Source organism: Eublepharis macularius, chromosome 11 (assembly GCF_028583425.1).
Source record: "Eublepharis macularius isolate TG4126 chromosome 11, MPM_Emac_v1.0, whole genome shotgun sequence".
NCBI classification, from domain to species: Eukaryota; Metazoa; Chordata; class Lepidosauria; order Squamata; family Eublepharidae; genus Eublepharis; species Eublepharis macularius.
In genome coordinates, this window is record NC_072800.1 from 71,127,473 (window position 1) to 71,149,237 (window position 21,765).

Below are 21,765 nucleotides of genomic sequence, written 5' to 3' on the forward strand. Positions count from 1 at the left end.
AGCCAAGGCGCTAAAACATGTGAAAAGATTTTATCCTGCGAGTAATGAAATGAACTCTGCTGTGATTGGTTGATGATCATTGCCGTCATATGCAGCCTTCTAAAAGACCTTAAAACAGTTTATTATAAGTATTACATGTAGAAATTAGTTTCTTACATTGCAGAATAAATTAAGGCTACTTGGCTAGCAGCACAATCCAACACATGTTTACAACTCAGCTCAATCATACTTGTGTCCATTAAGGCTTACCTCTGAGGTAAGCATGCATAGGATTGCAACATAAGGCAAGGGAGGTAGCCACTGAACATAATCCTTCTGGTCGGCTTGCTGTACGATGCATAATCATGTCTGTAATACCTAGGTGTTTATAATAGGCAGTTGCATAACATTGTCTTCAATGCTGGCTGAGTTTTCATCAAACTTGCAGTCAATTTTATTTTGGGCGGTTGACAGTCTCCCCAAAAAGCCAAAAAAAGTTAAAAACACAGGAATAAAAAAGAGCCCATGACAGGCTCCAAATGAAATAACCAAAAATATAATCTTAAAAAATGCTCTGAAAATGTATGTGTCTGTCGAAGAGAGCACCAATACTCCCACAATGGTGGAAACCGCTCCCTGGACGATGGGGTAACCCAGACGATGTAAGGCATCCACTGCCTTGTCATTCAAGCTGGGTTTCTTGCTGCTAACAAAGGCGTAAGAAATGTGAGCAGAGCAGTCTACTGAAAACCCTATGCACATAATAAGGTTGATCATGGATATAGAATCAAGATTGACATCCCAATAAGCCATGAAGCCAGTCACACCAATAATAACAGACCCAATAGCAAAAGTTACCCACAACGAGCACAAAGGGTTGGGAATGAGCAGCAAGGAAATAAATAGCATGGCTCCAGTAGCAATCAGAATGTTTTGAATAGTGTTCTGCGCTATTACAATTAAATGATCATAGAATATAAAAGCTGGATGATAAACTATTAGTGGTAAGTCACAGTACGATGCATGGGCTCTCAGTTCATTCAAAAGAATTCGCTCATCCACTGAGGTAGTAACATTGACTGTCTGAATGAAAAAACGTGATGCTGATATTTCCAGATTAGTAAAATTAACATCCCACCGAGACTGTGGATTTTCTCTAAACAGGATAGATAAATGACCAATGAAAGAACTTTGGTCATCTATATTTAAAGACATTCTTCTAGCAGCAACTTCATACATTCTCAGCCATGACTCTGATAATTTTTTGTCCACATAGGTTGAATTTTCTAGCACCTTCATGCAGTGCTCAAGATCTGCACGCATAGATGAATCCCAATACGATATGCTTTTAGTAACAATGACCATAACCCTTGGACCATATTCTTTAAAATATTGTTCTTCAAAATCATAATACTGAACCACATAAGAATGATCATCGACCAGATTTCGAAGATCTATACCTTCCTTAATCAGAGTGCATCCATAAATACTACTACAAAAGTATGTGAGATACAAGAGTACTACAGCCACCTTGGTCCAATTATGCATAAGAAAAGGACCAAAGTGATTTTTAAAAAAACCACTCATGGGATGCTCATGCTCTGTTCCCGTGGCCTTATCATAAAGTCCTCCCACACAACACACATTGTATACAAAGCTATGCTGAGTTTCATCCGTCACTTTCATGAACGTGAGCCAGTGTCTGTTGCTTTCTTCTCTTCTCCCATTTAGAGCAAGAACCGCCCCAAAGAATGTCAAGTTGTATATGTAGCAGAAGACAAAGCTTGTTCCTGTATAGATGCAAAATGACTGAATGGATGGAAAGGACGTTGCAATGCCGATATAGAAGGCTAAAACATCAGTAAGAGTTGTGATGGTAATAGACACAGCAGCCTCTGCGTAGGTGTTAGCCATCCGATCTTCAACTCTGTGCTTGACTTTAGTTTGTTGCCAGCAGGACACCATGATGAACATGTCATCAACACCAACCCCTGAAGAGAGAAAAAGGATCTTGCTAGTTTCCAGATACAGCAGCACGTTAGAGATTTACAAGAGAGGCATGTGCCTTGTAATTCATGTTAATCATGATTTCTGAACATATTTTTCTTTCAACTTGTCTGCCAAATCACAGAGACTTATCATAGTTTTTATGAATACCTCATTTTAAAAAAGAATTCAAAGGGGGGAAAAACCTGGGCTAAACACCAAACATATATTTGGATTGTGGGCCCTGTCTGCAGCAGAGTATCAGCGTCAAGAGAGGCATCTTTAGTCTCTGGATCCATCTTCTGTGCAGCTTCGACCTCCTAGCCTAACGGAAAGTTTGACTGCCATCTTCAAATCACTTATTTAAATTCCTCACACGTAGTTGAGTTCAGAATTCATATGATGCCATCTGGGTGAAGGTTGCATGAAAGCACCTTTCTCCACATTCTACTTTAAAATGTAGATAATCAGCAATCCATACAGATTTGGCCTCTTACCCTGTATTTTGAGGGAAAGTTTGGTGAAAATTACATGCATGTCCCACAGTAAGTTTGTGTGTAGTTTATAACCAACTTATGTGTACTGAAGCCAGAAAGTGAAATCCAAACCTAGAGTAACCTGATATAAGAACTAAACTCTGATAAGGAGCAGCATTTTGGACCAATTAGTGCTGTGCAGCATGAAAGTGTCCAATTTAACGGGGGGAGGGGCAGTTGAGGGGAGAAAAACGGCAAGAAAATGAAAATAAGAGAGGATTCACGCTGACTGACTAAAATTAGAATCAAGGTTTAGGAAAGGTATACATAGAAAATGAAGTCTTCTAATTGTCTTCTGATAAGCAGAGGGAGAGGGAAAAATTAAAAAAGGACATCAAATTTTTGAGTAACATTCAGCTTTGGAGGATGAGTGACCTTAAGAAGGAAAACTTTAGGTTTTTACCTTGCTCCTTAATAATCTTGTCATGGAAGGGGCATGTGCAGGGCTTTTTTTCTGGGAAAAGAGGTGGTGGAACTCAGTGGGTTGCCCTCGGAGAAAATGGTCACATGGCTGGTGGCCCCGCCCCCCTGATCTCCAGACATAGGGGAGTTTAGATTGCTTTCCACGCTGCTCGGCACGGAGGGCAATCTGAACTCCCCTCTGTCTGGAGATCAGGGGGCGGGGCCACCAGCCATGTGACCATTTCCAAGAGGTTCCGGAACTCCGTTCCCCTGCGTTCCCCCTGAAAAAAAGCCCTGGGCATGTGTATGTGTAAATTCTTTCTTGCTCCTTAGCCAAAGCCTCAGTGCTCCTTATAGAAAGGCATGCCATCTCTTACTTACCAAGTGTAAGAAATGGTCCACTTGCAGCTGTGATGACAAATGGCACGCCACAAAACAGCAACAACCCGAAACTGCTGATAACAGATAAGCCCGATGACAGCACACCAAATGCGGCAACCCACACTTTTGTCCGTACACAGTCTAGCCTGCAAAATATAGTAAAAACAATCTGCTCGGATTCAGTGGTGTACACACCGAGTCACTGCTTCCTTAACTAAAATTAAAGTAGCGCATGTAGCTATTGCATTTAAACTGCACTTTGTTAAATCACAAGAATTAGAAGTAATTCCTGTTTCTTAAAAAAAATGACAATATTATCACAGGAAAGGGAGAGGAGGGGCAGGGAGAAAGAGATGAAATTAGAGGTGTAAAAGTTCCAGAAAATTTTGAAGTCATGGAGGGGAAAGGTGCTCTTGGGGGGGGGGGCAGAACCAGGTTTGAGAAAAACTGAAATACATGCAGTCAGGGTTTTTTTTTCCTGGGAAAAGAGGTGGTGGAACTCAGTGGGTTGCCGGCAAAGTGCACACACCCTCCCAGGAACACACAATGATGTCACTTTGGGTCAGCTGGAACAAGGGGTTTTTAAAAGTTTAAATCGCCCTCAGCAAAAATGGTCACATGGCTGGTGGCCCCACCCCCTGATCTCCAGACAGAGGGGAGTTTAGATTGCCCTCCACGCCGCTGAGCAATCTCAACTCCCCTCTGTCTGGAGATCAGGGGGTGGGGCCACCAGTCATGTGACCATTTTCAAGAGGTGCCGGAACTCTGTTCCACCGCGTTCCAGCTGAAAAAAAGCCCTGCATGCAGTACTTACTTTTCTATCAAACTTATTTTTCTGCTTCATCAGTATAAAATGCATAATTATAACGTAGTCATTATATAAAATTATACTGACTGGCATATTTATGGAATTTCAAAATATAAATTGTTATTGTTGTTATTGTTACTATTACTAGTATTGTAGTCCTTGCCACACCATCCTAAGCAGGTCTACTAATCATGTTCAGATGTACAGTGCAATCCTATGCAGAGTTACCCTGGTCTAAGCCCACTGACATCAGCCGAAGCCCACTGAAGTCAGTGGGCTTAGACTAAAGTAACTCTGTGAGTTTTCTGTAACTATACCCAATACTTGAGAGAGAGGGGGAGAGATGTAAATTGCTGCACCCTATGCTACTTCAGCACATGCATCTTAAATTTTGCCATCTGAGTGGCAGAAAAAAATGTTAAAATCAGAAAACAGATTTTGTAGCAAAGAAAAGTGATTTGGATAGAAACAGTCATAAAGTTTGACAATAGGTAGGGTTACCACAGTACACCTGGGTATCAAGTTAAACTTCTGGATCACTGACCTCTAGTCATCAAACACATTATAGCATATTTTAAAAATTATTCACATTTGAACAATGAACATATTATTTAATATATGTTACCTATTTTGAGAATGTACATATGAATTATCATTAGTTAATGGTAATTAGATAGATGATAGTGTAGGTGCTATACATTTTGAACAAGACTTTGTCTTAAAAAGCATTTTACTCATTATTTTTACTCATTCCAAAAGAAAAATATTTTCATAGGAGATTTTTTCAATGCACCCCCCAAATTTCCAATTTTCCCTCCAAAAATTTCTAGTTTTCTCCTGGGCCTTCACATTTTTAGTTGAAATCACTTCCTAGATCAGAGGGCACTTCCTAGATTTAAGGGCATTATGCTCTCTAAAGGATGCCTCAGGTACAAATTTATCAGATATGTCTACAACACATATCTGTGAAAATGCATGTGCTGCATTTCTGTCTAAACACATCCCCCCATGCCCAATGTCTAGTTGAAAGACCAAGGCAAAGGGTTAGTGCATGAAGCCCAATTTCTAAATATCGTATAGCATTCAAGACTATATAATGTCTTTACAGCTTACAGATGCTGAAGTTAAACCTCAGCTTATAGTTGCCATGGTTTTGGGAGCATGGGTGAATCTCTAGGTTTATCATTTCAAGCCAAAGCTTTTTTTTTTCATTATAGAATTTTTCTAGGTTTGGGGCTGATACAGAATTGTTCAGGAAGGCATTATTATAAAGGGCAAAGGGCTTCAGTGTAATGGAATGTTTCAGGAGGGCAATTCTAAAAATGAACAGGATTATAGACTGTTGCACTGATTATTGCATGTATTAATTTACTGCAATGTCTTCTGCTAGAATCCATTTTCTGTATTGTTTAAGGTATGTCATGTCTTAGAGTAATTTTTTTGTCTGCACTGTTTTCTAATTTTGTAATTCTAGGTCTGTTGCAGAGTTTATTGGATATCTTGGGTTGTCTGACTGCACAGTTTTTTGTCATCTGCCTTGAGGCTCAGTGAAAAAGTAAATTAATTATTTACTTTATATCAGTTTGGAGAGCCAGTTTGGTGTAGTGGTTAAGAGTGTGGGACTCTAATCTGGAGAGCCAGGTTTGATTCCCTACTCCTCCACTTGAAGTCAGCTGGGTGACCTTGGGCTAGTCACAGTTCTATGGAGCTCTCTCAGCCCCACCCACCTCACAGGGTGATTGTTGTGGGGTAATAATAACATACTTTGTAAACTGCTCTGAGTGGGTATTAAGTTGTCCTGAAATCGAATGTTGTTGTTGTTATTAATTAAACTAATTTCCCATGCCTTGAAAATTCCATTATTAGTTAATTCCTTTCTCTGCAAATAAATGAATATTATATTCGACAATTTCTATACTTTTGGGTTGCAGTTAAAAGAGTGTTGTACATAATACTGGGGGGGGGGCAATCAATGGGAGGACTTCTAGTGTCCCTTCCCCACTGGCAGACCTCATGATGACACCTGTTTTTTTGACCACTGTGTGACACAGAGTGTTGGACTGGATGGGCCATTGGCCTGATCCAACATGGCTTCTCTTAAGTTCTTATGTACTGATTTTAATTAACAGAACTCAACTTGTAGGCTTTCCTCTTTTTTTTTTTGGTAAATTTATTTAACTAAGAATAGATGACTGCGTGATGACAACGTAACTTCCTCTCTCCCATCCCCCACACGAGAATTGAGGGGAAAATGTTACCTTGAACATGATAAAATTGAAAAGCTTATTGTTAAAAAATATGTGATAATAAACAAAGGAACCACTAGCTCAGCATTTTTTTCCAGTTCTTCCTGTCTGGATATCGAGGAAAAATAGGCCACCTGCCAGGGTGAAAAAAAGAGAGGATCATCTGTTAAATATTACTTCCCTTAATGATTAAAGAGACTGCAGTGTCAGACATCTTATTTGGCTCGTATGAAAAATTTAAAAAGGCTGCAACTGAAGAAAAGTGGGGAAATCTCCTCCTCTGTGCCATTTCCTCAACTGAACTTTCCCTCAACTCCAGACACAGGCCTTTTTCGCATGGATCATCTTGGCTGCTTTTGGCACCCCACCTCTTCAGGTTTCCCCCCCTGAAATCTAGATGCTTAACTCTCGCTTCAGATTTCAACGTACAGGCAGAAAATTTGGAAGAGAATCCTTGAAATGCCAAACTGATATCTGAAGGGGGGAGTTAAGTGTCCAGAATTTGGAAGAAAACTTGAAGAGGTATGGGACCAAAAGCAGCAAAAGTCACCCATGCAAAAAAGGCCACAAACGGGTGCCCATCTTTTTTCCCTCAAGGGACTTAAAGCAGCCAGAAGCCATTTTTGATCACAAACACATACCCAGTTTTTTTTTAAGGACTAAATAACATGTTTGTCACACATAGTTTGGCCTTAAGATCCTGACTGAAATGTGTCTTGACTAAAATGGTGCTTGAAATTCCTTTCCATCCAGGAATGCCACCACTTGCTCAACCAGCTTGCCTGAGGATAGTAATAATTAGCTAACACTTTGCACTCTCTGGGTCAAAAAGGTAGACTTTAACAGCAATTGAAGAACTGCCTTCTTCTGCAAAGAGGGAAAGCTGCTCTTAAAGTAGCATCCTCTAATGCCTCTTTCAACCTGTACCAGCTTCTTACTTTTTAGTGTTTTAACAATGAGTTCCCAAGTTGCAACATGGTGGCTATATCCCTGTAGTGACAGTTTTAACACAGGAACCTGAAAGCAGTGATCTGTGAAAGACCTTTTATTTGAGAACAGGAGCAAGCTCAGAACAAACAAAATTCACAAAGACACAGATTAGAGAGAGACACAAACTTCCATAGTTGTGGGCCCATTCCATCAGAATGGGAAGCAGACAAGTTTTAACGGCCATGTATATTTTCAGCACACATTAGACTGATGTAAGGGCAGTGATTAAATCACACGGTTTTTCTTTATCTCTTGAGCCCAGATCAAAACTGTGGGTTCACTTTTTATCTAACTTGTTAGGACAGAATGTCAAATTTGGAATCTCCGGTGTCATATGTGACAAGCATTTTACGTAATAAAGAACATATGTTACTGGGAGCCAGTCTGGTGTAGTGGTTAAGAGCAGAAGGACTCTAATCTGGAGAACTGACTTTGATTCCCCAGTCCTCCACTTGAAGCCAGCTGGGCAACCTTGGGTCAGTCACAGCTTTTAGGAGCTCTCTCAGCCCCAACCACCTCACAGGGTATTTATTGTTGTGGGGATAATAGTAGCATACTTTGTAAACCACTCTGAGTGGGCATTAAGTTGTCCTGAAGGGCGGTATATAAATTGAATGTTATTATAAAGAAAGAACAATGCATTATAATAAACTGGGAACATTATATAGTGGGATATAAATAAATACAGATCTTCCATCCTCCACTTTATCCTCACAACTACCCTGCAAATTAGGTTGAGATGAAAGAGGGGCCCAAAGTTGCTCAATGAGGTTTGAGCAGGCACTCTAACCATGTCTCTCTGATTTGTCTCTGCGTGCATTTTGGAGGCCTGGAATTGTTATTCACCTTATGGAGTATACAATAAACTTGTAAGTGGTGTGTGTGTGTGTGTCTTAAGTAGGTTGGGTGGTATAATGTTTTATCAGTTCTAGCAGTGGTTTGTTCTTCTGTGGGAAGAGGTAGTTTTTATGGCACCAAGTACTATCAATATATTGCAAGGGCATAGGAGAGATGATGGTGAGAGGACTATTGAAAAACTTGCTGGAAGGCAACATGGCGCTAACTGCTTGTCCAGTCTCTGGGGTGATGACTCTTCAAACCACGCTGCTTTTTCTGGCACCAGAAAAGATCGCCCCTCCTTCCCCTGGGCCTGCAGGGCTTTTGCAATTTTTTTCTTTAAAAAACACATCATTCTCATAGTGTTATATTGACCTACCATTGTACCAATACACAGAGTAGATTCTCTGAATTCCCAGTTTCCATTAAAAAGAGTTAATTTGCTAGCCCCTTCCCTTTCAGAAATATAAAGGAAAAGGCATATCTGAGCAATGGACCAGGCTAAAGACTTGCTGGGTTTTTTTTTAAAAAAAAGGAAAGCTGGGAATTCAGGGAATCTGCTGCATGTGTTATTACAATGGTAGGTTGATACAACACTATGAAAATGATTAATTTGAAAAAAGATAGAAAAAAACCCAGGAAGGGTGGAAAGGAAGGAGGGAGGAGGAGCAGTTCAATGATGATGAATGTTCAATCATCAAAAAATGGATTGGAGGTAGGTGGGAGTGGACAAACAAAACCGAAAGAAACATTACACTCAAAGAAAAAATGCCAGGAAAATATCAGGGTAAAAGTGGTCTCAAAAGAACCGGAAAAAAACAGGGAAAACCCAAAAAATCCAAAGTGAAAACTAAAGGCAAAAGAATGCACGTGGAAAACAGGGAATAAAATGAATTATTCAGGAGGGCTTTCTACCCAGATTATAGGGCTATGCCATAAGTAATATCTTAGAGAGATGCTTTGTTAGGGACACAGACTACATGCTACGCTACTGGGTACTGACTTCTGATGCAGATAAGCAGCACTAGAGTGTGTCTACATTGCTTAACATGCCATGTAAATTAGTTTCAGAAGATTTCATCTCTATGCTTGATTTTAAGCTTGTTTTCAAATTTCCTGCTACCATACCCTACTGAAGTTGTTCAATAAAAATCCTGACTTTTGTTTATTATGGTACTTGCTCAGTGAATGTCCTAACTCTTGATTATATTGTATCTCACTTGCACTGTGTAATCCACCTTGTATCTCAATGTGGCGACAACACACTTTTTTTCCTGGTGCACCTTCTCAGGAGCACCAGGATAAAAAGTGTGTTGTGGCCAATGTGGCGAGGGAGCTGTGGCAACGGGACGGCCAGCATTCCTGGATTTTCTAGGGTCCGATTTTTTTAAAAAACAGGCTCTGTTGCTAGTAAATGAATAAATAATAATAAAATCAAAGCAGTATGGGTCCAGAACCGATGGAAAAAACCTGTGAGGAAAATCTCATAGACTAGAGGAGTCAGATGAAATGACTTTAACACAGTTCCTTCCGCACAGCCAGATATGCTTCCCTTTATTATCCCTGAATTGTGGGATGAGGGGTAGGGTTGCCATTGTCCTCTCTGAGACTTTCCCCTTCTGAAGAATTCTCATGCAAAATGTTTGTCTGCCCGGATTGTGCATACCTAGTTTTGGGGCTGTAAAGACAGACTGGGTATTTTACTCGTCTACGATCCCAACTAACTCCCCTACGAGCAATGTTCAGGAAGGCATTTTTATGAAGGGATTGAGGTAGTCGTTAATGCCTGTGGAACTTAAGGTAGGCATGCTGTGCCTCATCAGATATTATGACATCCTTGTTCAAAGCAAGCAAACTAAGGTCTCTCTCTAAATGGTCAAGTAGTTACGTCTTGCCGGAAACTGGAAGCACAAAGCAAAACAAAAGGGCTAACCAATGAAGAACTATAAATGTATTTCAAATCAATTTTGACAAGGAATAAAGTGCATAAGAGTGCAAATTGCTATAAAGACATACAGTCAACATTTACAGCATAGCAGGAACAGTGGCACCCAACAGTAACAGCCTAAGGAAACAGTCAAGAAATTCACACAAGGGCTCAACCACTGAAGCCCAACGGTGCAACAATGAGAGGTACATGTATACAAAAATATCTCTAAACCATTTTTCTTATCAAACTCTTATAATTACAGGTGCAGACAGGCAAGAAAAGGGGAACACAAGAACCCCACCCCCAGACTCAAGATGCCAGCAAAGAGCTTGTTTCGAACTCTCTTCCTCAGGAGTCCTGATTACATACCAACATACCCTGAGGTATAATTGTAATCATGACTCCTGAGGAAGAGAGTTCGAAACAAGCTCTTTGCTGGCATCTTGTTGAGTCTTGGGGGGGGGGGTCTTGTGTTCCCCTTTTCTTGCCTGTCTGCATCTGTAATTATGAGAGTTTGGTAAGAAAAATGGTTTAGAGATATTTTTGTATACATGTACCTCTCATTGTTGCACCGTTGGGCTTCAGTGGTTGAGCCCTTGTGTGAATTTCTTGACTGTTTCCCTAGGCTGTTAATGTTGGGTGCCGCTGTTCCTGCTATGCTGTAAATGTTGACTGTATGTCTTTATAGCCATTTGCACTCTTATGCACTTTATTCTTTGACAAAATTGATTTGAACCACATTTATATTTCTTCATTGGTTAGCCCTTTTATTTTGCTTTTTGGCTTACTCTCTTGAGGGCTTCTCTGCTTTGTGTTGGAAAATGGGAGCACTCCAGAACAATAAACTCAGTTCCTCAAGTCAAACTACTGGCAAGTCTAAAATCTCTTGGGTCTCATGTGTTTATTGAAAACATTTCGGTGCTGCCTCTTGCTCCAGGTGGCTCATAAATAAGTCACAGCCTTCTGCCTACTATGACCACCCATGGCGTTTCCTGTGAGGAACGCATACCACCACAGTCCTGTCTGAACCTGAACCGTATACGCGCACTACCACACCGAGCCACAGCACAGGCAGGTGGGAACCAGAAAAGCCATAAGGCTGCGGCAGGTCACAGAGCTCGCTTCCCAGCACTTCTCATTTACCCGCACGGAAGCGAGCTTCAACTTGCCCAGCACGTCGCGGATACGCTTCAGGAAGGCCTCCAGCCACCTCACGCTGGCTTCCCGCTGCGCAGGATCACCTTCCTGCAGATGATAGAAGAGGTGCAGAGCTTTGGCTGCCCGGACGGGGCGGCTCCGGTCGTCGGCCGCTCCTGGCCCCACCGAGACGCCTCCCAGGTAGAATCCCAAGATGACGCGACCTTGCCAGAGCGGGAAGGTGAGGCCGGGCAGCAGCGCCTCGATCCGCGCCGGGTCGCCGCCGACGGCGCTCAGCAGCGGGTTGGGGCTGCTGCAGGACCCGTTCCGGCGCGCGCAGACCTCGGTGTATGCACGCCCCCCGCCTGAGAGCCCCCGCACGGCCGCGTCCAGCGCCAGCAGCTCGGCGAAGGCCGCCCGGGTGAGCAGCGTGTGGCTGGGCTCGGCGGCCACCGCCACGAAGGAGGCGAAGGTGCCCTCGGTGGTCTGCCTCTGTGCTGAGAAGCGCTCGGCGTCGCGCGTCGAGAAGCGCTCCCGGACCATGCTGCGCTCGATCTTGGCCTGCCCCCCGCGGGGCGTGAACTGCGCCTCGATGTCGTTCGACTTGCGGCTGGGCAGCAGGTGGAAGCCGGAGCCCAGTGCGGCCGAGAGCGCCATGGGCACCAGCAGGAAGGGCCACGGGTGGGCGCCCACCAAGCCGCCCAGGCCGCGCAGCGCGCGGGACAGGGGCCGCTCCACGCAGTCGGTCTCACAGGGGCCGCGCATGGCGCCGTCGCTTCCTTCCTAAGGAGCGTCCCCGAAGACCTGCTCGGCCGGCGTTCTCTCGTCCGCACGTTGGAGAGAACGAGGCGCGTGACAATGGAGAGGCCGCTGCTAGGCAATGCCATTGTGTCGAAGTCGAGTCGGCTGCACGCGCCCCGGGAACTTTGACAGTCCTTCGTGACGACCGGAAGAAATCTCCCGTGCTACAGCGGCCAGCGCCAAAGTCTGTCTTCTGTTATGCAACACTTACATCAAATGCTGCTGAATGAGATACGCTTCTCATAACCGAAAGCACCCTTAGTTAGGAGTTCACTTATGACTTATTTATTTGAAAGGCCATTAATGGTTGACTGAGCCATTAAAATGTGCCTCCGATTTTTTTTAAGTACTCAACAAAAGTACTCACAAACCCAATGAATGGCTAAGGAACAAGAATGTCAATCCCAGCATGTTTCCCCCCCTCAAAATCTCCTGTGAAATCACAGAGCACATCCATGTCCACAGACTATACTAAAAATCATGGATTCAGTCCTTCATGGTGGTGCCGTGGTGATAAAAATGGATCCAAACCACAGATCTTCATAATTTCTACAGGGAATCATCTGAAATTCCCCCCTAATTCATAAATCCCATGTACTGCACTGTAAACAAACACACCGATTCAGTGCTTCATGATACCATAGCACAAAAACATGTATCCAAGGCATGTAACCTCATGGAGCATAGTGATTTTTACAGGTAGCCCCATAAATTGAGCTGCAGATTTACAGATTGCATCTGTATCCACAGACTGAAGAATCAAAAACAGGTAAGTGCTTGAAGCTACATTTCAAAACCATGAACCCAAATCACAGATCCTTCTGACTTCACATTGTGAACTCCCCCAGTCCACAATCAGGTCACAGATCTGATAAGCCTTCAGAGACTGTGCACCAAAATGAAAATCAGATCTAGCACTGCAGCTCGTTTACTCTCGAGCTAGATGGAGCATGCCTGTCACTCCCATTGTGCAGTCACTCCATTGGCTTCCCATCAGTACCAGGCTCAATTCAGGGTCATCATGACTGTCACATTCAAAGCCCTTCCTGGCCTTGGCCCCTCAAATCTGTGCAATCACCTCTCCCCCTTTGCTCCACCACAGCAGCTCTGCTCATCTGGACAGGGACGTCAGCAGATAACTACCCTGCAGCTGGGCAAAATCAACAGCTGCCCAGACCTGCACTTCTTTGTGATGGCCCCCACCTTATGAAATGGCCTGCCTGAGATGGTCAGGAAAGCTCCCACTCTCCTGGCAAACTATGCAAAACTGAATTGTTCAGAAAGGCTTTCTACCCAGATTACAGAACTGTGCCTTAAGAATCAGTGAGATGCCTTGGTAAGAAGGGGGACTAAACACTACACTATTTGGGTACTGTCTGCTGATGTACATAAGCACCTACGAGAGAGTTTCCATGCTGCTAAACATGCCATGGAAATAAGTTATGCTTTGTTTCAGATAGTTTTTATATCTGTGTTCGACTCTATGCCTGTTTAACATTTTTTGCTACCATTCCATATTGTATCTGTTTCTTGGAATGTCCTTTGCTCAGCGAATGTCTTAGCCATTGATTATAATGTATTTTCACCTGCATTGTGTAATCCATCTTAGATCTCAGTGAGAACGGTGGACCATAAATAACAATAACAGTCATAATTAAATTATCATACCACCATGGTGAAAAAATGTGTATGGCATGGATCTTCATGAATCTTCATAATTTTTAAATGGAGTCACACAAAATCCATAGCTTCAGCCATGTTGGTCTGCAATAGAACAGCAGGATTTGAGTCCAGTGGCAGCTTAGAGACCAACAAGAGTTTCAGGTTTAAGCTTTTGAGAGTCAGAGCTCCCTTCTTCAGACACCTGAAGAAGGGTATTACAACCCCCTTTCTTTTTCAGTTAGATTTTGCCTTAAAGCCTCTTCTTACACCCTCTGGGTAGATTGCTGCCACCAGGAATAATATTCCAAAATAGTTTAAATTTCCCTTTTAATAACGTGTCCAAGTGTCAGACTTCTTCATGGGACTATGTGGATCTGAGGATAGGAATGAGATACAGAAATAATATATATTCTGGGATTAAAAAAACAAAACAAACATTTATTTTCACAGAAAGTGTATCGGTTTGACACTATTTCTTAAGCTTGATGATTTCAAAGGTTTCTTTTATAGGCTCAGTTTTATACATACATACATACATACATACATACATACATACATACACTGTTTTTTTAATATATATATATATATATATATATATATACACATATATATATACACACACACACATTCATATATATACAGTTATATACATATATATAGTTATACACACACACACACACACACACATATATACATACACAGTTTTATATATGCATGCATGCATGCATACATACATATATACATAAAATACATACATACATACATACATACATACATACATATACTGTTTTTTTAATATATACACACACACACACACACACACACATTCATATATATACAGTTATATACATAAATATACAGTTATACACACACACACACATATATACATACACAGTTTTATATATGCATGCATGCATGCATACATACATGTATACATAAAATACATACATACATACATACATACATATACTGTTTTTTTAATATATATATACACACACACACATTCATATATATACAGTTATATACATATATATACAGTTATACACACACACACACACATATATACATACACAGTTTTATATATGCATGCATGCATGCATACATACATGTATACATAAAATAACTTTCTCAGGTGCACACAAGTTTGCCTGCTTTAGATATATCAATCTCTCACTCAAATATACATAGACTTTCTCTCACAAACACACAGTTCAGGCTTCCACACAGGTTGCCTGTCTAAACCAGAAAGCCTCTTTTCTCTCTGCTTGGAAACTAAAAATTGCAGTTCAGGCCACCCCTCAAGCACTGCTACTCTCCAATCAGATTTCACTCAGTCCAGTCACACTTCTTAATGCCACCCAGACTGTTAGTCATCTACCAGTCATCTCACTCACTCACCCCTCTCTTTCATCTCCACTCTTCATCTGTATCACACCAAGCATTTAAAGAAACACACACAAGATGTATTGTCGAAGGCTTTCACGGCCGGAGAACGATGGTTGTTGTGGGTTTTCCGGGCTGTATTGCCGTGGTCTTGGCATTGTAGTTCCTGACGTTTCGCCAGCAGCTGTGGCTGGCATCTTCAGCCACATCTGCTGGCTGACTGTGACACTGAGAGATCTCTGTCTTTTGGTGCTACACCTCTGAAGATGCCAGCCACAGCTGCTGGCGAAACGTCAGGAACTATAATGCCAAGACCACGGCAATACAGCCCGGAAAACCCACAACAACAAACACACACACGTTTAAAATCATTACAGTCTGGGTGGCTCAAGCACATTTGTAGCTACAAGCCTCCCCAAGTAGAAAGGCGAGAGTAAACAACCAAAACTGGGGAATGAAACCTTACTTCCCAGAGTAACGAACTGTCACTATTAGGTAAAAAGTAGTCAGTAAAAAGCAGTCAGCTCTGCAAGGTAAACCACTCTGCCGTCTGAGTTCGACAAAACAATTACTTGAGTAACTATGGCAAATATGCCAAGATACCGGACTCAGGTTGAAGCCCCAAAATCCAAATACCACAGAATTATACTCAATAGAGTTTATTAACAACAGGGCAAAGATTACAAACAGAGGTGGACAAACAGGAAAGAAAAATAACAAAGCTAAATAACTATCCTCAGGCTCTAGACAGACGTCAGTTCCTTGACACAAATGTTACCTTGTCAGGTCAAAAGTGCAAGTCCAGATAGAGTTCCAAAATCCAAATGCAGGAAGTCCTGGTAATCAGGTCCAAAAAACATGTCGCTCAGGTAACCACCAGCCACACAGAACTGGGTAGCTAGAATGAAGACCCTAGGTTTATTCCAGGCTGCTTGCAGGTTGTCTGATCCTAAGCATTGCATGTTCTCCCACCCAAGGTTTTTTGCTCTAGATGATACATTGTAAGTGCAAAACCCCCTTTTGAATAGGCCCTCTTCTGACAGAATTTGCCCTTGTGGCCTTAATACAATTGCTACGTCTTTTCATGCCTGCTTGAATGTAGGTTCTTCGAAAATATAAGGGATTACTATATTAACAGTGAAATCCTAAGCAGAGATACCCCAGTCTAAGCCCATTGAATCCTCTACTTAGGATTTTGCTGTAAGCCTTTAATTATTCAGCCGTCCTTTTATACTCCAGAAATCCTGGCTCTTCTGCTTAGTGATAAGGACCCTAAATTTATTTTAGCAATTGCAAATATATGTGTCAGTCCTTTTAGCCCTTGCATCTTAAAAATAAGGAATAAGTGTTTTATGCTGCTCAAGATTTATGAATCAGTGAGCTTCTAAGGGAATAAAAAGAAAGGAAAGGAATAAAGTTCTGTAGGATTCTGAGTAGGCCTACTTAGAATAGTACTGACAGCCTTATGTAGTGATTAGTTTTATGTGTATTAACTGTCCTTTTAACTTTGTATTTAATTTCTGTTGTGAACCGCCCTGAGCCCACTCTCAGGGAGGGCGGTATATAAATGTAATAAACTGAACTGAACAGAATATTCTAATTGTTGTACTGAAAAAAACTTAGCATTGAATTTCAGACATATTTCCATTTTAAGTGGAGTTTCCCAATTTCTAGCCCGTGGAAGTCCGTAGCAGGAGAAACAAATAATGGTTTTGTGGTACTATAGCCTTATTTGGCATAAAGATCGGTGGGCACAATCTGATGAAGCTGCCTTGTACTGACAGATCATTAGTCCAATTAGCTCAGAATCAGCATCTTAGGCTGAGTAGCATCTTCCCCAGCACTTTTGATCCAGTCCTTTAACAAGAGATGCCAGGGATTGGGCCTGAAACATTTAGCATGCAAAGCAGCCTACCTACCACTGAGTCACAGTCCCTTCTTTGGAAGCTGGAGTCTAAGCCACTGGGCCTTCAGTTCATGGATCAGGGTTCTCAGGTGGGTCACAGGGCCATATCTCCTGGGTAGTGAACCCCCTATTGTGTTTTGGAAGAACCTGCTGCTAGTACACATGTGCTATCAAAGGCACCATACTTCTCTGTCCACAGACACTGAAAGCCAAGCTACAAGTGACGCCTGACACAGGTTGGACACCTGTCAGCTTCCCTCAAGTTTTGATGGGAAATGTAGGCATCCTGGTCCTGCAGCTGTAATGGAGAACCAAGCTGTAAAACCAGAACGCCTACATTTCCCATCAAAACCTGAGGTAAACTGACAAGTGTCCAACCTGTGTCAGGCGTCACTTGTAGCTTGGCACAGAGAGGAGTTGGACCACAGTGAAGTGACACTGCTCAGAAATGGCAAGGATTCTTCCATGATTCTAATCCTTGGCTTGTTCTTCCCTATATTACACTTCCTGTTGCTCAGATTGTTTCCTGTCTCCAGTTTTGTTGGTCTTCTGCCCACAGTTCTGGCCTTGACATCGGTGAGGTTTTAACTCAGGTCCCTCCTTGTCACATATCTGTGACGTCAGATGTTTGCAATGTACTGAGTTCCATGCTGCAACCTTTAAAGTTGGGTCCTAGGTTTGGAAATGTTGAAGACCATTGGTCTAAGTGGATCTAGTCCATAAACAGTTATGCTTCGATCGATCCATCTTTAAGGTGACCCCAAGTCTCTTTGCTGTTCTAACTTTTCATTATTTATGACAGGCAATTCAGTAGCCATCATGGAGACTGAAGACCTGGATAGAAGAACAGATGTAAGTGTTTAGCTTCTAAAATGGGAGGTGAAGGGGCTCAAGCCCACATGAAGCCACATCTCATTGCTGGAGAAATAATGACCTCTAATCCCCCTCCCAATATGTGTGGCACTGTGATTAATTTACACATCTTGAATGGCACTCCTTCCTTCCTATATTTAGGGTTCATGAGAAGAGCCACTTAAGAACAAAATTAGATACCTCTGGCAACTTAACATATTTAAGGTTACTAGTAAGAGCTGGTTACCTTTACCTAGTAAGAGCTGGTTAAGTGGCCTCTGGTCGCCTTCCTCAAGGGACAGTGGTACAAGAGCCTCACAAAACAGACAATCTCTTTTCTTTCCATGCAAATTCAACAAAGCAGCTGAATTTATTTGAGATCTTGGAGAAATATTACTTCCTCCGTGCCGTGGAGCAAATGTCACTAAAAACTAGTCACCTTACAGCATTTGGGGCCTCACAGACATGGAAAGTGGCCTTTGCACAGGCCTCCAGAACTAGAAGAGTAAGTGTGTGTACAAATACTTTCCAGGAAGTGTTCCTCCCTTTCATACCTAGCAGCAGGGGCTGTGAGACTTTTTAGAAAATTGGTGATAGCACTGACCGGCTCTTGGGAGGACTGACAACAGATTCAATTTCTTGCCACTCTCCAGGATAATTAGAGTGATAGTAGCAGTTTTGATAGGGTTCCTTGTGCCTTTGGATCAGGGGCAAAGGCTGATTCCACACACGTTGGATAACGCACTTTCAATGCACCTTATCAGTAGTTTGAGGTGGATTTTTTTGTTCCGCACACAAAAAAAATCTGTTCCAAATGATCTATAAAGAGGATTGGAAGTGCATTACCCAACGTTTGTGGAATCACTCAATGTGTCCTTGAACAAAGCGCTAGGCCAGTCCAAATGTACACATCATAAGAGCATACTTCAGAGGTTGGGCGGATACTTCTAGTTATGGGAAATGTGAATTCAAAATGAATACCATGAAAATCTTTATGTGGCCTAGAGACAAAGTGCAGCATCCCATCCCAGCCTCCTTGGAGAGGAGTTTTAGAGCTCTGAGGAAGGATACCCAACCATAAAATATGACAATAAAGGCAACTTACACTTAACTTTTAAGCATAATGTTCTAAAGGCAAAAATGGGGACAAAACAAAGATGGTAGATTCCAGAAAATGGAAAACTGCCCTTATAAAAAGAAATAGGGGGTGCCTGTGATAAATCCTAGAAAAATCCCTATCATACATGCTAATTTTTTAAGGCAATATGTCATTCAAAACTAAGTATTTGCCAAAGGATTTTATTGGAAAAATGGATTTGATTTCATTTGTACACATTTATTATGACCAGTCCTTAATTCCTGATGATATTTAAGAAAAAATAATCACATTCTAGTCCAGTACATAACACATGGATGTAAATGTCCTTCCTGTAGTAGTTTGCTCAGTTTTAGGTGCTTGGTGAAAACTTTTTCTTTGGCTTTTGGGTGACTGCCATTTTCTTTTTCCCCTTTCATGGCTGAAATGGCCTTTTCTTAGTTTTTTATCAGGTGCTACTAGGTTTTTAAAGAAGTGGTTTTTATTGTTAGCTTTTAAAGATATATTTAATACAGTTCTCTTTGGTTCATTAGTTTTGCTGCTATTGATTGTTTTGTCCATTCACTTATTTACTTTTTAGTTTTTCACTCTCACTGATGTGTAAAATTAAATTGGCCACATGATGGCACCAAACATTCAGCAGTAAAAATGCGTATTGTTCAGGATGGTCTGAATTGTTTTCTGCCGCATTTAAATCTTGCTGTTTGGGACACATGCTTAATTGAACCAAGACAGGTAACAGAATGGAAATGCAGAAATGTGCCATAATTCAGGAAGAACCAATAGCCTGATCCAATCAACACTGACCTTATCTTAAGGACACTCCTACAAGTTTGAATAAAGAGAAATAAAATAGATTTATCTACAGGTAGGGTTGCCAACCTCCAGGTGGGGCCTACAGTTCTCCCAGAATTACAACTGTTCTCCAGACTATAAAGATCAGTTCCCCAGAAGAAATGGTAGAGACAGAGGGTGGACTGTGCAGAATCACCCCCCTCCCTGAGCTCCCTCCCTTCCCCAAACTCCACTCTTGATAGGCTCCACCTCAAATGTCTAGGAATTTCCTAATCCAGAGTTGGCAACCATAGGTACAGGCCTATTGCTATAGGGTCATATGGAGGAAATAAGCTCCCTATAGCTATAGGTCTATAGTTAAACCTGTAGCTAAAAAATAAATTTTATTAACTTCATTTATACTCTGTCTTTCTCCCCAAAGTGGCTTACATCATTCTCCTCTCCTCCGTTTTATTCTCACAACAATCCGGTGAGGTAGGTTAGGCTGTGTGTGTGGCTGGTCCCAGGTCACCTTCTACTTTCCATGGCAGAGTGAAGATTCAGACCTGGGTTTCCCAGATCCTAGTCCAACACTTAACCACTACAGTGACACTATCTTTCAACAAATAAATATACAGCATGGTATCTGTGTGTACTGACAATTACTGTGGCTTTCAAGAGATGAACTGTCTATCAAACTTTTTTAAAAAATTCCATATGGAAATTAGCTATGTGCTAAATGCAGGGTTTTTTTTTCTGGGAAAAGATGTGGTGGAACTCAGTGGTGGAACTCAGGACTGCACAATGACGTCACTTTGGGTTAGCTGGAACAAGGGGGGAGTTTTTTTAAAGTTTAAATGGCCCTCAGCGGAAATGGTCACATGGCCGGTGACCCCATCCCTGATCTCCAGACAGAGGGGAGTTTAGATTGCCCTCCGCGCCACTTGGCAACACGGAGGGCAATCTAAACTCCCCTCTGCCTGGAGATTGGGGGCAGGGCCACCAGCCATGTGACCATTTTTAAGAGGTGCCTGAACTCCATTCCACCGCGTTCCCGCTGAAAAAAAGCCCTGATGCTAACACAAATCAAGTCCAATACAAGTAAGTTCATAATCTTTCAAAAACTTATAGTTCAATTCAGGGCTTTTTTTCTGGGAAAAGAGGTGGTGGAACTCAGTGGGTTGCCCTCGGAGAAAACGGTCACATGGCTGGTGGCCCCGCCCCCTGATCTCCAGACAGAGGGGAGTTTAGTTTGCCCTCCGTGCCGCTTAGCGGAGATCAGGGGGCGGGGCCACCAGCCATGTGACCGTTTTCAAGAGGTTCCGGAACTCCGTTCCACCGCATTCCAGCTGAAAAAAAGCCCTGGCTAAATGTGACATTTAGTTGAGCTTTTAGTGCTAATTATTGCCCCCATCTCCAATGTAAGTTTGCAGTAGTTACCACAAGCACTGACTGGATAGCTATGCACTCTGTTGCAGATATATGGCTTCAATTGTCTCTACACCAGACATCATACTCAAGTGAAAAATCTTATACTTATTCTCCTGTTGTGGATACATGTGCATTGCTAGGGAGACACTTGAATTTAAGACCATACAGAAAGCAAGCCACTTGAGAGTCCCTGTGTAAGATGTCTTGTGTAGACAGACTCTAAGACTTCTGTGCATGCCTGCTTGTGATAACTGCTGCACACACAAATTGGAGAGTGGAGGCAGTTCATTTCCATGTTACGTGTTATTCTTTTAGTTGGGTAGTTAGCCCATTACTTCAAAGCCACATTTATTGTCACTGCACACAGATACCATGTGGTATATTTATTTATTTACTTCATTTATATCTTGCCTTTCTCTCCAAGGGCAATGAAAGTGGCTTACATAATTTTATCCTCACAACATCCCTGTGAGATAGGATAGGCTGAGAAAGTGTAACCAGCCCAAGGTCACCCAGAATGCTTCCATGGCACAGTGGGGATTCGAATCTGGGTCTTTCAGATTCCAGAGAGCTGCTGTGGTACAGTGGTTACATGGTTGGGCTGCAAATCAGCACTCTGCTGGTTTGA

The 21,765-nt window shown here is 42.1% G+C and overlaps 1 protein-coding gene across 1 annotated transcript; it reads right to left on the reverse strand.

The window, feature by feature from the left end:
* Positions 1 to 357: 357 nt before the first annotated feature.
* LOC129337357 (patched domain-containing protein 3-like) lies at positions 358 to 11,997 on the reverse strand. Its single transcript, XM_054990959.1, has 4 exons — positions 11,239 to 11,997; positions 6,351 to 6,472; positions 3,285 to 3,430; positions 358 to 1,970 (listed from the first exon to the last, which is right to left on the reverse strand). Exons 1-4 carry the CDS (start codon positions 11,995 to 11,997, stop codon positions 358 to 360), a joined length of 2,640 nt encoding a protein of 879 aa, XP_054846934.1.
* Positions 11,998 to 21,765: the final 9,768 nt, after the last annotated feature.

Excerpts from the sequence above, each read along its gene's own strand:
- LOC129337357 (XM_054990959.1), bottom strand. The coding sequence starts at position 11,997 with ATGCGCGGCCCCTGTGAGACCGACTGCGTGGAGCGGCCCCTGTCCCGC. Across the intron at positions 3,431-6,350 it reads TCAATTTTATCATGTTCAAG|GCTAGACTGTGTACGGACAA; the intron begins GTAACATTTTCC and ends TATATTTTGCAG. Across the intron at positions 1,971-3,284 it reads TGGACCATTTCTTACACTTG|GGGTTGGTGTTGATGACATG; the intron begins GTAAGTAAGAGA and ends TTCTCTCTTCAG.